The sequence below is a fragment of the Sciurus carolinensis genome, chromosome X (assembly GCF_902686445.1).
Source record: "Sciurus carolinensis chromosome X, mSciCar1.2, whole genome shotgun sequence".
NCBI classification, from domain to species: domain Eukaryota; kingdom Metazoa; phylum Chordata; class Mammalia; order Rodentia; family Sciuridae; genus Sciurus; species Sciurus carolinensis.
In genome coordinates, this window is record NC_062232.1 from 59,378,234 (window position 1) to 59,394,126 (window position 15,893).

At 37.5% G+C, this 15,893-nt stretch overlaps 2 protein-coding genes and 1 non-coding gene across 3 annotated transcripts in view; 2 read left to right on the forward strand and 1 right to left on the reverse strand.

Moving 5' to 3' along the window:
• The first annotated feature begins 1,408 nt into the window (after nt 1-1,408).
• LOC124972073 (cytochrome c oxidase subunit 7B, mitochondrial) lies at nt 1,409-6,455 on the forward strand. The gene is made up of 3 exons (XM_047536232.1): nt 1,409-1,557; nt 4,247-4,371; nt 6,280-6,455. The coding sequence occupies exons 1-3, from the start codon at nt 1,518-1,520 to the stop codon at nt 6,355-6,357; spliced, it is 243 nt and encodes an 80-aa protein (XP_047392188.1). The 5' UTR covers nt 1,409-1,517; the 3' UTR covers nt 6,358-6,455.
• Nucleotides 6,456-10,637: 4,182 nt separating this feature from the next.
• Nucleotides 10,638-10,709, reverse strand: Trnaa-agc (transfer RNA alanine (anticodon AGC)). Its single transcript has one exon. It is a non-coding gene; the product is annotated as a tRNA-Ala (tRNA).
• Nucleotides 10,710-12,460: 1,751 nt separating this feature from the next.
• The window catches only part of Atp7a (ATPase copper transporting alpha), a 143,648-nt gene continuing 140,215 nt past the window's right edge, over nt 12,461-15,893 (forward strand). The window contains 1 exon segment of the mRNA XM_047536050.1: nt 12,461-12,643. The gene's annotated coding sequence lies outside the window, so the exon portion shown is untranslated.

Consider the following 15,893-nt stretch of genomic DNA (forward strand, 5'->3'; position numbering starts at 1 on the left):
ATCTCAAAAATAAAAAACCCAAAAGTAGGGAGATAGCTCAGACGGTAGAGTGCTTACCTTGTAAGCACAAGGCCCTGGGTTCGATCCCCAGCACCCAAAAAAAAAAAAACAAAAACAAAAACAAACAAAAACCCAAAAGTAAAATCAAGTTAATTGTACAAATTGAAAAAAATCCTGTAGATAGATGGTGATGATGGTTGAGCAACACTACAAATGTACCTAATGTCACTGAACTGTACACTCAAGGTAAATTTTGTTATATATATTTAACCAAAATTTTAAAAATTGGAAAATTTAAATTTAAAAATCAGGGCTGGGCCAGGTGTAGTGGCACATGCCTGTAATCCCAGTGAGTCAGGAGGCTGAGACAGAAAGCCAGCCTCAGCAACTTAGTGAGCCCCTGTACAACTTAGTGATAACACATTTCAAAATAAAAAAATTGAAAGGGCTGGGGATGTGACCCACTGGTAAAGCACCACTGGGTCACATACCCAGGACAAAAAAACAAGTCATTGCCCACCTCCTAACATTTTATTAAGAAAATATCCAAACATGCAGAAAAATGAAATGAATTTTTCTATGAACACCGGCTAAGATTCTAAATCAATAGCTTACAAAATTTGTTTTATCAAATATTTATCCATACATTACAGGAATGCTTTCATTTTGTTTGATACTGGGGCTTGAACACAGGGCCTCACATATGCTAAGCATGTGCTCTGCCACTGAGCTATACTGCCACCACCAAGAATTTTGTTTTTGCAACTTTTCTCTAAATTTGGAGTTATTTAAAATTAAAAGATTTTTTTCAAATTCAAAAATTTAATCAATTAGTATGTAGTAATATGAAAACAAAAGTGAAAGAAAGCAAGCAAGCTAGTTTTTCTTATCTTTTGTATTGGAGATTTAACCCAGGGGTGCTTTACTACTGCTGAACTACATCCTCGGTCTCCTTCCCTTTTTATTTTTCATTTTAAAGACATGGTTTTGTTAAGTTACCTAGGGCCTCACTAAATTGCCGAGGCTGGATTTGAACTTATGATCCTCCTGTCTTTGCCTCCAGAGCAGCTGGGATTAGAGGTGCGCACCGCTACCCCTGCATAAGTTAACTTTGGAGGACTAGAAAGAGGAACAAGGTAGTGTGGTGCGAGATACCAAACCCAAGCTGCTGGAACATTAACACCATCATGAAGCTGGTGCTTTAGGTGATTTAGCCTAAGATCAGTGTCTAGGCTGTCCATTACAGAGTCCTAAATCTTGCTCCAAAGAGTTCTCTCATTCTTCAAGCACTTCTAAAGCTTCCCACTACATTTCCCAAAAGGCCTTTATCTTTTCTCGCGATAATAACGATTAGAGTTTCTATAGGCCTTTACAAATCTCGCGAGACTTTACAAAATCTCATTAGGGATTCCAGCCCAAAGCCATTTTGTTTTTCAGGGCTCATTGCAAGGGTACCTGGACCGAATTCGCGTCAGAACTGCAGCTGCAGTTACCGTAGGTGTCTCTGCCGTTCCACGATGTTTTCCTTGGCCAAAAACGCACTAAATCGTCTCCAAGGTGAGCAAAATCATGAGCAAGCTATTTACAACAGGCCTATATTCGTGCGTCCTCATGGTCTTTCGTTTTTCTTGCTCCAACATCCTGGCCTTCTAATTCTACGTGCTCAGTCCCCTACTTTGTCTCATGTCATAGGAAGGTATCCATAGCATTGGCTTTATCATCTAGTGTTTTTGTTTTGTTTCCTAGCTCTGTCTCTGCTATTGGAATCATAGCCTATCACTGAATTTTTATTCTTGTAACTATGATCTCAAGGAAAGAAACTCTTGGACGTCTCTCGCTCCTTAAGTGATGTCCTACATTTTAACTGTGAATGAACATTTGTTTCTAACCACCATAGAAGAACCTCTCCAGTCTTTAGAAAACTGTAACTTTAGGAAACTGTAAACCCCGTTCTTCACCTGTTTTCATCGCAGGGAGACGACCTAAATGGTAGCCTTATAGATTTGAAGTTATTTGTGGGTTATTAACTGAATATTAGTTACCCTGAGAGCAGTCGTGGTTATCTTTTTCATCTAAAAGATATGGAAATATGAGATCAGCATCATGAACTGAGAATGCTCTAGATGGGAGAGAAAAAATTTATTTCCATACTTGATTTGTACTGAAGGTGACCTTGAGTAATGTGAGTGAAGGTGACCTTATGCAGTTATCATTAACTTATGTAGCCATACTAATTTTCACTTTACAGAGACATTAGGAGTATTATTTGTGTTCTAAACACTCGAGCAGTTTTTAAAAATAAATTAAAAAATAGTAGCCTGACAAGATTTCATATTCCAAAAGCCGTGTTCATTATTTTTTTCACTGTGGGCAAATGGTTTAACCTCTGAACCTGTTTTCTCCCTTGTAAAATAAAAGGTTAGTAGATAATACCTACCTCATAGGTTTGTTAAGGATTATGTGAAATTATCAACGTGTGTTAACTAAACCCCATTTTGTTGTACAGGACAGGTCTAAAGAAATCCACTTGGGTAATCTGTTTAAGTCAGAATTTTTGGTAATCATAGTTTCTTTGCCCTTTAAGTAAGTAGGGATATCTTGTACCTTAGGAAAGGAATTTTTTTTCTGTTTTTTTTTTTCAGTGTGAAATTCACACATGCATTTTTTAAACTGTGCTGGAACAGAATATATTGTGAAATGCTTGTAAATTTGCTCATCCTGGATATGACTACTTAAAGGTGAAAATGAAAGCTAAGATAGTTAGAAGAAGAACAAATAATGGTTAAATTACTACCATGAAATAACCCATTGTACCACATAGAAACCATTATATTCTTAAATGTTAGTGAATGGGAAATATTGCTATTTCTTTAATATGCAGCATACTTTGCATGTATATATATGTATACACAATCATATATATATCTTTTGATGTGTAATACACACGTGTGTGTGTGTGCATATACACACATATATGCACATGCACATGTTTTGAGGCTTTTTAAAACAATAAGGACCTGGTACTTGGAGAGGAAGAAAAAAAAAACTGCCAGAAATAACTCTTGCTTCTTTCCCAAGTCTTCCTCCTTAGTTTCTCCAGGGACAGTTTGAAAGATTGTTCTGCCCTTTCAATGAGAATAATAGTGAAAACTAAGTTGTAAGTTTTATCATTCTGCTAAAAAAAATCTTTACTATCTTCCCCAGCCTAGGAAAAAAACGCACCTTGGCCTTTAACTAAGCTTAATTGATTTTCCAGTACACAGGGCTTTTCTGTCTCTGCCTCTATCCCACATCAACATAACCAAACCCTATCTGCCATTCAAAGTGTTTAGCTAATTCTACTTGCTTATATTGTAATGATTTGTGTCTTCATGTGTACTCTCTTTCAGACTGGAAGTTATCTGATGACAAAGTCTGAATGTTTCACATTTTTATATATTCTATTATTGTGTGGTGCTCTATTCATTACTAATTTTGTATGGAAGGGGAGTACTGGAGATTGAACCCAGGGGTACTTTACCACTGAGCTACATCTCCAGCCATTTTTATTTTGAAATTGGGTTTTGCTAATTTGCTGAGACTCTCTTGAATTTGTGATCCTCCTGCCTTAGCCTCCCCAGTTGCTGAGATTGTAGGAAAGTACCTCCATACCTTATTGAATATTAATATTTTAAATATCCAGATTACTTTAGGTTTGGAGGGTTTTGTTGTAGTAATGATTTTAAGGTCACTAATATTTAGTGAGCTATAAATTTCATTTTGAGTTTATTTGTCCTTCTGTATTTTAAGTTGTTGAGTGTTGTTAGCTTTAGTGAAAATTAGTCATAAATATTCAAATTAATGAATAGAAGCCAAGTTCCATCTACTTAGTGAATGTTACTGGCATCACTCGTTATTTGCTTTTGCCCCTACATTTTATTTTGAAAGTTTCAAGCAGAAGATTTGGAAGAATTTCATGATGAACATTCACATATCCACAATGTAGAGTCTATAATTGTTATTTTGCTGTATTTTTTCATATATCTGTCCATTTGTCAATTAATCTTATTTTTGATGCATTTCAAAGTATATTACCTTGTTTTTAGCTGCAATGTGTTTTTTTTTTGCAATGTGTTTTAATATTTTATTGAAATGTGTAATACTATAATTTCCTTGACTTTTGTGATTGGCAGTATCAGTTACATGTGTTAATCTTTCTCTGATAATTGATAGATATACTTATGTATTCTTTTTTCTTTTCTGTAAGTTCGAAGCATTCAGCAAACAATGGCAAGACAGAGCCACCAGAAGCGTGTACCTGATTTTCATGACAAGTATGGTAATGCTATATTAGCTAGTGGAGCCACTTTCTGTATTGCTGTATGGACATATGTAAGTATTGTTGATTGATAATTTTTTTTGTGGTTCTGGGGATTGAACCCAGGGCCTACCCATGCTAGGCAAGCATTTTTCACTGAGCTATACCCCTGTTCCAATAATTTTTGTTAGATATTTCTTATTCTCATTTGTTCCATATATTTAAAAATGTTTTAACAAAGTAGTATACATATCTAGTTAGGAGGGACTTCAAAGATTATCTGATCTACCCAATGCAAATATTTCCTCCTCAGTATTCAGCATTCACCCATCTTCTGTTTAACATTTCCAGTATCAAATTGCTTATTAGATCACAAGGCAATTTTTTATATATTATATATCTGTAAAAAGGATCATATCTTTGTGTTAAAATGTTTCCTGCATATCTGTCATTCATTTGCAATATAGAAATTCTGATCCTTCATGTTTACATATGACAGACATTAGATATTAGAAAATCGTTATCATGAACTGGAGATACAGTTCAGTGGTAGAACACTTGCCTGGCATGCATAAGGCCCTAGATTCAATCCTCAGCACAAAAAAAAGAGAAAGCAAAGGAAAAGAAAATTGCTATCATGTCTCCTTAATCTTCTCTTTCAAGATTAAACATCTTTAGTTCTGTTGGTCATTTTTCTTGTGCTGGGAATCAAACCCAGGGCCTCATACATGCTAGGCAGGCACTCTACCTTCCCCAGTTCCCCTCACCCATTTAAATTTTTTAAAAAATTTTGAGATTGTGCCTTGTTCAATTGCTGAGGCTGTCCTTGAACTTGCCATCCTCCTATCTTGGCCTTTTGAGTTGCTGGAATAACAGGCATGTGCTACCATGCCTGACCTGTGGATCATTTTTTGTTCTATAGTTTCCAGGATTTTCACTAATTTAGGCCACCCCCTTACCACTTAAGTGACCAAATTTTCTTTTAAAATTTCAGAATTTTCTGTATGAATTTTAGAATTTGAGTACAGTATTCCTGATGGATAAGATGTAAAGTAACTTGCTTTCTGTCTTCTCATATTTTATATTTTTTACAGGTTACCTTTTTTTTTTGGTACTGAGGATTGAACATAGGGGCACTTAACAACTGAGCCACATCCCCAGACCTTTTTTGTATTTTATTTAGAGAGAGGGTCTCGCCGAGTTGCTTAGGGCCTCACTAAGTTGCTGAGGCTGGCCTTGAACTCATAATCCTCCTGTCTCAGACTCCTAAGCTGCTGCGATTACAGTTGTGTACCACTGCACCTGGCTACAACTTACATTTGACAATCTATTTACCAGTCACTATTGACAAAAAGTAGGACTCTGGAAATTTTGAATAAATATGTAAGTAGGGTTTAAAAGAAACAATCAGCTGTTGCCTTAATAAAGAAGCTTATTTAGACTTCTTCCTTTCTGTTTTGATTTTCCTGAAATCAGACATACTGTTTGTTTTTTTTGTTTGTTTTTGGTGCTGAGAATTGTACCCAGGAATTTGTACATGCTAAGCACATCCTCTACCACTGACTCTACCCCCAACCCTAAAATCAGATAAACTATTATAATCAATGTGTACTCAATTAGGGTAAACAAATATTTAACAAATGTGTGATCAGAGGAATTTTTGGAGGTTAAATACTTCTTAATTACAAAGTACTATTTGGCAGTTATTTAGTCAGTTGTGGTTGAGGGAAGCAATATTTTGAGGTGGTACTATGGCAATATAAATTATAAATTTGAATTAAGTAAAATTTGAAAATTTGTTTCCTTACACATACTAGCAATATTTCAAGGGCTTAGTAGCCACCTGTGGCTGTTGACTACTGTATTGGATAGTGCAGATATAGAACATTTCCTTCATCTTTGTCACTATCAAGATGTAGGCTCCAAGAGATAGCAGACTCGGGTTTAAACATGTATAACTGACAGCATTTTAATTCTTACAGACAACAACACAAATTGGAATAGAATGGAACCTGTCCCCTGTTGGCAGAGTCACCCCAAAGGAATGGAGAGATCAGTAATCATGCCAGCTGAAGTTATACTGAACTGATGCCACGTAAAAGCACTGTGTACCTACTAAATATGGCATATTGAAGAAATAAAGTACCCTTGAAACAAGCATTGCAGGTTTTCTTTCCTTTGTAAATGAACCAACTTGTTCACATTTCATTTATTTACCTTTTGTGTTAATATTAAAGTCAAAATGCTATACCACTTCTTAAAATAACTTCTATGAAGTAGTATGAAAAGGAAATTTAGGTATCTGGAAGTCAACTTTATAGTAAGCTAAAATTATAGTTAGTGAATAACTGATAGCAGAGCTATTTAGGTCCTCTTTGAGCCAAAATTTTGGCCCATGTATTGGTTATATCTACTGCTTTCTTCCTTTCATGTTTATATTTTGAATAAGCATTATTAACTTCTTTTCACTCTTGCTTAGTGAATTTAGGATATCATCAGAGCCAGGGACTAATGGTCCCATAAAATGCACTCCTAGGCTGTGTCAAGACTAGCTAGTTACTTGGCTCCTCTGGAATATTCACCTTAATTAGAGGTTTTGATTTTTTAGCATATTTATTAGGGAAGTTTATAATGTTATTAAACAAATGATCTATCAAATACAGTCTTTCTAGTTATGTAACCATAGATATAAAGATATTAGAATTATCTGTTATCATAAGTTCAAAGTGATATTTTACCATCAGCGAGTGACCTGTTGGTTTTCTACAATGGCAGTAGTATAGCATTTAAATTTGTGAATTATCTTGAGTTTAGTATATGACATTAGCCTTGATGTGTAAAATGTTAGGTGAAGAAACCATTTATTTGTATCACATTTCTTTATTTACTTGGCTAAGAGCTGTAGTCTGTGGTTTGTTATGGTAGTTAAGTAAGCAGAAAATGGAATTTTATTTAATTCTATATTTAGGTAAATGTAAACATTTCTTTCCTTTTTTCGTTGGTACTGGGGTTGAATCCAAGGGTGCTTTAACACTGAGATCCATCTCTCTAGTCCTTTTTATTTTTTATTTATTTTAATTTTTTAAATTATTTTTAGTTGTATGTGGACACAATATCTTTCATTCTTTTATTTATCTTTATGTGGTGCTGAGGATCGAACCCAGGGCCTCACACGTGCCAGGCAAGCGCTCTACCACTGAGCTACAACCCCAGCCCTAGTTTTTATTTTGAGAGAGAGTCTTGCTAAGTTGCTGAGGTTGGCCTTGAACTTTTGATAGTCTTGCCTCAGCCTCCCGAGTTGTTGGGGTTACGTGCATTCACCACCATGCCTGGCAAATGTAAAGATTTCTAAAATTCACCTACCAGATCTATAAAAGTTGTAAGTTGTCTTTAGTAATCTCCAAGTTTACCTGATGTAGACAATAATTTATACTTAACCAAAGATTTGAAAATATTTTACTTATGTGGAACACAAGAAGTATGCTTGTGGAACTGAAGAAATGGCTCATGTTGGAGAGCGCTCGCCTAGCATGAGTATGGACCCCTGTTCGAATCCCCGGCCCCTCAGAGGGGAGAAGGAAAAAAAAAAAAAGAAGTATGCTTGCATGACAGTGTGTTCTAGTGTCTCCTCAAATGCACCAAAGCCTGAGTTCATGCTTTTATTTTGTACTACTGTATTTGCAGAATTTGGGATTGAACTTAGGGGTGCTTTACAACTGAGCTACATCCCCAGCCCTTTGTATGTTTTTAAGACAAGGTTTTGCTAAGTTCCTGAGGTTGGCTTCAACCTCCTGAGTACCAGGCATTACTATGCCTGGTGATTTTGTAATTTTAAAAGAATATCATAAAATAAGTAGAAAGATCAATAACTGTAGTATTACCACTTTTATATAGATACATGGAAATGTGTATATGCTTTGTGTTACTGGGAATTGAACCACTGAGCTATATTCCCAGCCATTTTTATTTTATTTTTTTGAAATGGTCTTGCTAAATTGCTGTGGCTGGCCTTGAACTTGTGATCCTCCTGCCTCAGTCCTCCTGGTTGCTGGGATTACAGGTGTGCACCACTGTGCCCAGCCCATTTTTCTTCTCTTTTTTTGCGGGGGAGGGATGGGTAACAGGGATTGAATTTAGCAACTTAACCACTGTGCTGCATCCCTACCCCTTTTTATTTTGAGACAGGGTTTTGCTAAGTTGCTGAGGGTGGTCTCAAACTTGGAACCCTGCCTCAGCCTCCCAATTCACTAGGGTCACAGGCATGCACCACCACCAAATTTTGATAAAATTTGAATATGTTATGAAATCTTATCCGTAGAAATGTTCCATAATAGAACTGAAGCTTTCAAAATGCACGCAAATCTGAGTTATGATTAAGCAAAAAGTCTTTATGGAAGTCTGAACCTTCTATGAGGTTCTGTCTTTTCACTTAAGTATCACTCATTTCTAATGACTGGAGGTATTTAGAGAAGGTAAGTAATAGTTGTAGGTGATACATATGGCTTTTTTTGCGGTGCTGGGGATTGAACCCAGGGCCTTGTGCTTGCAAGTATTTGCAGAATTTGGGATTGAACTTAGGGGTGCTTTACAACTGAGCTACATCCCCAGCCCTTTGTATGTTTTTAAGACAAGACAAATTCTGCAAATACTTGCAAGCACAAGGCCCTGGGTTCAATCCCCAGCACCGCAAAAAAAGCCATATGTATCACCTACAACTATTACTTTCCTTCTCTAAATACCTCCAGTGCAAGGCAAGCACTCTACCAACTGAGCTATATCCCCAGCCCTATATGGCATTTTAGAATGTTGTCATTGTGTCTGTGTCCTAGAAAAAGTATGTTTCTTTGTGTGATGAGACCTGGTGGTGGTAGTCGGCATCTCTGAACAATCTCTTTGTTTGTGTGTGTGTGTTGTGATGGGCATTGAAATCCAGGGCCTCACATGCTAGGCAGGCACTTTACCACTGAGCTACACCCTTAGCCCTGAACAGGATTCTAAAACTATTTTTGGCTTGGGACATAGCTCAGTGGTAGAGCACTTGCCTAGCATGTGTGAGGCCCTGTGTTTGATCCCTAGTACTGCAAAACAAAGTTGTAGTTAATATTGTCCTGATGGGTAATTCTGAGACTACCTTGACCACTGCTAAAAAGGAAACATTTGTGTAAATAAGTTGTCCTATCATAAGAGTCTGACCTCACAGCTTGCTTAGTGCACTCAGCCAAAAAAGTTCTGTCTTTTCATACAAATGCACTGTTTATCCATAACATTACTTTCAGAGTTTTAATACCTACAGTTGAAAGGTTGTCAAATTAGTCTTCTTCATATGTTATGTCTAAAAACTTGGATAAAGGACTCACATTAAAAGTATTGCCAAACTGTTAAACATTTTATTGGAAAGATTATAAAGCATTTTGTGTGTGTGGGGTGCCAGGGATTGAACTCAGGGGCATTTGACCACTGAGCCATATCCCCAGCCCCTCTTTTGTGTTTTATTTAGAGACAGGGTCTCACTGAGTTGCTTAGTGCCTTGCCATTTTTGAGGGTGGCTTTGAACTCGTGATCCTCCTGTCTCAGCCTCCTGAGTCGCTGGAATTACAGATGTGTGCCACTGCACCCAGCATGAAGCATTTTTAAATTGAGGTGAATGTCATCAATCCAATTTTTTGGATTTGTTTTGTTTGCATTACTGGGGGTTGAACCCAGGGGTGCTTTATCACTGAGCAACGTCCCCAGCCATTTTTGGGACGGTCTTGCTATGTTGCTGAGCCTAGCCTGGAATTTGTAATCCTCCTGCCTCACCCTCCTGGGATTGTAGGTGTGTGCCACTGCACCAAGCATAAATCTCATTCTTAGTTTTACTCCAAAACAATTATTTTGCATGTATGTTCTGGTGCTTTTAAGTGTTCAATTATCTAGAATGAGGTACTGTGGTAGTTGTAGAGACCTAGATGTTTTTACCTGGTGACTATTAACTTTATTGGAGATATTAATACCACCTCATAAGCATTTTGGGGCACTTGCTATGTACTCAATTCCCAGAAAATCTGATTACTTATTGAAAGGCATATTCCTCTATTTGAAAGCTCATTCAATATAGTAATTATGAAAATTTTAATGTGTTTGTGCATTGATAAGAGGATTGGGGATGATCCATTTAAAGGTAGAAGATATTTTATTTTTTTATTATTTTTTTTTTGCGGTGCTGGGGATTGAACCCAGGGCCTTGTGCTTACGAGGCAAGCACGCTACCAACTGAGTTATATCCCCAGTCCAGAAGATATTTTAGATTGAGGGAAAGGCTGAATGACTAAAAACATGTATGGTTGATAGATTTTTTTTTTTATGGTGCTGGGGATTGAACCCAGGGCCTCAAGCTTGCTAAACAGGTACTCTACCACTGAGCCACACCACCAGCCCTGATAGAGGATCATGCAGCACAGTGATAAACTTCAATATTTACATAAATGAGACATTGGAGCTGATATTCTGCTTCTAATATAGCTATATTCTTTCAGTGAATTTCAGTGAATTTAACATCATAGCTAAAAACCAAGTTCCTAATATTTTGGTACCCATTTAAAAGCCATCTTAATTTCATATGATGCAATTTTTTTATGTGATGCTGGGGGAACCCAGGGCCTTGCACATACTAGGCAAACAACCACTGAGCTATATTCCTTGACTCCTCATATGATGTAATTTTTAAGGTTTAAAATTATGTGCTGAATTTGTATCAAATATGCACACATTTATTGACAACTGTAATTTAATATCTGGGAAGATAAGGAGTCCTGAGGCAAAGTTTTTATTTATGTGGATAGGTGTAGGGGGATGAGAATAATTTTGAAATACTTAAATGTAGGCCAAAAATTTAGATCTGTGAATAAGTTTAAATAAGGTTAATAGGAATTTAACAAGTGGTAGGATGGAAATTATTTTATTTAATACTTAAATATGCTTATTGTGTCCCATACATTCTCTTTACATATATTTACTTACAAATAATATTTACTCGAAATATTTTTACAAATATTTGTACTTTGTGTACTAGTTTGAATTCTGCAGCATTATTAGACTTGCTACTTTTCTGTGGGAACTGGGTTTAAATGGTTCCAATTGAAAATACAAATAGTCCCGGGATTAGTTTTCCCTTAATTTTATGACAGCTATTTCATGAGAGGAACTAGGAAAAGGCTACATCTTGTTTGGAAATAAGTGTAATGGAGACTCCTACTCTTTTACTGTTAATGTCCATAATATTAAAAAATATTAGAATTTTGCTGCTTTTTAAAATGTCATATTGGAACCTAAGAACAATATATATTTTTATCAGATACTTGCTATATCATTTATTTTAGTTTTAGATTTTATATATCTTATTTACATACGAATTCACAATGATAGATGCTCTAATATTTTTTGAATTCCTGGAATCCTCTTGGTGTTTAAAATGTTGGCTCAATGAAAAAATACATGGGGAAATGGTTCAGAGCTTGGAATGGCCACATGAAAGTTGTGACATCCTAATACCAAGATTATGAATTTATAAACATTGTTCCCACGTGTCATTTTTTTCGGTGGTGGGTTGAGGACAAGATCCATGGTTCTGGTATTAACATCTGCAGTTAGGCTACACAGTAAGAGGAGCAAGTTAACACAAACTTACAGATCTATGGTCATTTCATGCTGGGCAAGGATGAACTATGTAGAAGATGATTTACAAGAATTTCTTTTTTGGCGGGGGGTTCTGGGGATTGAACCCTGGACCTTGTACGTGGGAGGCAAGCACTCTACCAACTGAGCTTTATCCCCAACCCTACAAGCATTTCTTATGGTAAATCTTGGCCAGAGGTTTGGAAACTACAGATGACCAAGATACTGTTTTGGTAGATTTCTTTCTCTCTCTCTCTCTCTCTCTCTTTTTTTTGCTTAGTTTGATTTTTGGGCGTGGGCGCTGGGGGAAAGAGGACTCTGCAGCGCCTAAACCAAGCCCGGGCTGAGGCTGCGTGTCAGCCTGGGGGCAGCAGGGGGCGGGAGAAGCTTGACTCTAAGGCCCCGCGCGCCCTTTCACGTGACGCGTCGCTTTCATTCCCGTGTGGGCCCTGCTTCCGGCTGGGGCATCACCCGGAAGTGGGGGTAATCGAGAGAGGGCGGGGTAGGGACTGTCGGCCCCCGCGGCTGGGGTGGGAAAAGAAGAAGCAGAGGGAGGAGTTGCTGCCGCCACCACGGCCGCCGCGGCTGCTGAGACTTGCCGGAGTGTGTGAGCTTGGAGGTTGCTTGCGTGGATTTATTGCAGCCTCGGTCCGCGTAGCTCCGGAGGTTTAACCACAGGACAGAGAAAACCAGGTAAGTCCTACATCGGCTTCCCGTCGTCCCCTTCTACTGGAGGGGGTGTTCTGTGCTGTCAGTCTGTACCACCCAGCGTGGTGAGAAGGTCATGTTAATCTGGGGCAATCTCCAAAGTCTCTCACCTTCACAATTCAGATATCTACCACACTTACGTTTTACCTCCCCAAACGGGATAGAGGAGGGATTACATCCTGACCCGTGTCACTTTCTTGTACTGTCCGGGGAAAGAGTATCTTGATTATCCATGGCCTGTGTTAATTAATTGAGTGCAGGATAAGGTCTGTGTCCGGTGTTGGAAGTGACATGGATTGGGGTCTATTCTTAGTGATATCTGTGTATACTTTGGAAACTAAGGTATTAAGATCACCATTACTAATGAAATAATTTAAAAATAAATCAGTATTTGAATGCCTGCCTTGCTCTGGGAGGGAACATACGCTAAATTAAGAGAGCACTCTTGTTTCCACTACATTTTGTTCATTGTGCTCCTTTTCCAGTAGAGTTACTCTGCATCCTTGCTGTAGCACCTCTCTCTCTCCCTCCCTCCGCCCCCACTTACTCTCTCTCTTTCTCTCTCTCTGGTGCTGGGTATTGAACCCAGGGCCATGCACACCATGTTATTTTTGACACTTTTTTGTTTGTAGACGCTGAGGTTATCTTAAGCACTGACAACACTCTTAGTGTTTTACAAGGCAATATTTTTCCATGATCTGAACTTTTAATCATAGCCTTTTCAACTCTAGTAATACTGCTTTGTATTGAGACAATGTGTGCAGAACATTGAATTAAGTGATATTGAGGTGTGGGAGGTGGGGGGGATTGCACAAGATTAAGACAGAGTTCTTGGCTTCAATAGAGTCTGCAATCAAGTCAGTTGACTTCAGCTATAAAAACAGGGGTTTCTAGCAGTTCCACTAATTAAATAACTAAGGGCTTTTTTTTAATATCAACCCTTTTCAAATTTCTTTTGAACTAAGATTTTAGTCTTTTTAATTTCAAACTTTTTTGTGTTTACAGTAATGACATGAGGGTTTTTTTTTTAACTTGATAGTTTTCACAATGTAGTAAGCAAGAGAGATACATGATTATTAATCACAGTAACATTACATATTTGAAACAGGATGTGTTTATGGGAGTGCAGGGGAAGGAGCATTTGAACTTGGGATTGAATAATGGATAGATTTAGCTTTGCAGAAATGGAAGGGAGGGCAGGACAGTCCAGGTAGAAGAAATTCTGTGAGCAATGCTTGGGGGCTGGAAAGAAAAAGGACATCCTACAACACACTGCCTGTCAATATCCCTACTTCTTTATCATGGTACTGGGGATTGAACTCCAGTGGCAGCCTATAGTTCCAGCTGCTGGGGAGTCTGAGGCAGGAGGATCACTTGAGCACAGGAGTTCAAGGAAAATCTGACAATATAGAGATACCCTGTCTCAGGGAAGAGAGACTTACTATTCTTTTATTCTTTGGTATGTGCTGAATCTTCCACAGTCCTTTAATTCTGATTGAGTATTGTGCCTTAAGTTTAACTTGTAATCATTTTTTAAATTACAGGGAATGAATAACATTTGTGTGTATGTGTATGTGGTCCTGGGGATCAAACCCAAGACCTCACACATGCCAGGGAAGTGCTCTGCCACTGAGCCACATCCTCAACCCATGAATACCATGAATACCATTTTAAAAACCAGATGTTCTATTATTTTCTTAAGTAAATCTTTGCTTTTCCTTTTCTCCTTCAAAGTGACTTCTCTCTATAGAAACTATACTTTTCCAACCAGTTTTATATCTTGATTTGTGGCCTCTAAGTAGGGTTAAATACTAATCCTTCCAAATGATAGGTTAATATCTTTATTCTTTCTATGATAGGTTAATATTTCTATTCTATCTCTTTAATATAGAAAGTTGTTTTTCTTGAAAACAAGCATACAGAAACAGTAAAATTTGTTGAGAGAGAGAAACAGAGAGGAGGAGGAGGAGGAAAAATAAAGAGGAGGCAGCAAAAACCACTGCTGCTGGGAGTGCTGGTACACACCTGTAATCCTGGCTACTCAAAAGGATAAGGCAGGAGAATGCTAAGTTTGAGACCAGCCTCAGCAACTTAGCAAGACCCTGTCTCAAAAAAAGTTGAGTGGGGGTTGGAGTTGTGACTCAGTGGTAGAGTGCTTGCCTAGCACATGTGAGGCACTGGGTTTCATTCTCAGCACCACATAAAATAAATAAATAAAATATAGGTATTGTGTCGATCTACAACTTAAAAAAAATTGAAAAAAAAAAAAACTAACCACAGTTAAAAGAAAAAAAAAAAGAACGAGGATATAGGCAAGTGGTAAAGCATCCTGGGTTCAATACCCAGTACATATATATGTACATATATGTATATATATGTATAATATATATATTAATATATATATCCCCATCTAACATACTGAAACCTTTACTTCTATGACAGCTCTAAAGGCAATACCTTTCTTTCTTTTCTTAATTTCATTTCTTTTTGATACAGAGGTTGAAGAACCCGGCGTTACTTTACTAATGAACTATATCCCTAGCCCTTTCTGTTTATTTATATTTTGAGTCAGGGTCTCACTGAGTTGCCCAGGATGTCCTCCAACTTGCAGTCCTTCTGTCTTAGCATCCTGAGTTGCTGGGATTACAAACATGTACCACTACACCTGACTCAATGCACCCTTTTTATATATTCCCTGTTAAAACTGCTTTAATGTATACATTGTATTTATTTATTTATTCATTTATTTATTTATTTGGATGCCAGGAATTGAGCTCAGGGGTGCTTAGCCACTGAGCCACATCCTCAGCCTGTTTTTTATGTTTTATTTTGAGACAAGGTTTCATCAAGTTGTTTATGGCCTCATGAAATTGCTGAGGCTGGTTTTGAACTTGCAATCCTTCTGCCTCAGCCTCCTAAGTTGCTGGGATTAGAGGTGTGTGCCACTGTACCCAGCTTTATATACTGTATTTAGAAGTGCTTGGCAAACTTAATTAATCAAGACTTGTGACATTCCACTGAGTGAAAATAATCTTCATTTGCTAGTTGGGAAGGAAACTTGTGAGGAAACATTTGACCTTATAGTCACTGGCATCGATGAGAATAACCACTTATTTTTATTAAAGGGCAGTTTTAAATCTTATGTTTAAACAGTAGTATTTTGTAGAAATACATCAGCATTGGTGAGAGCATATAGTTGATAAGCAGTGGTCAGTCCAGAATATTTCAGTTCAAA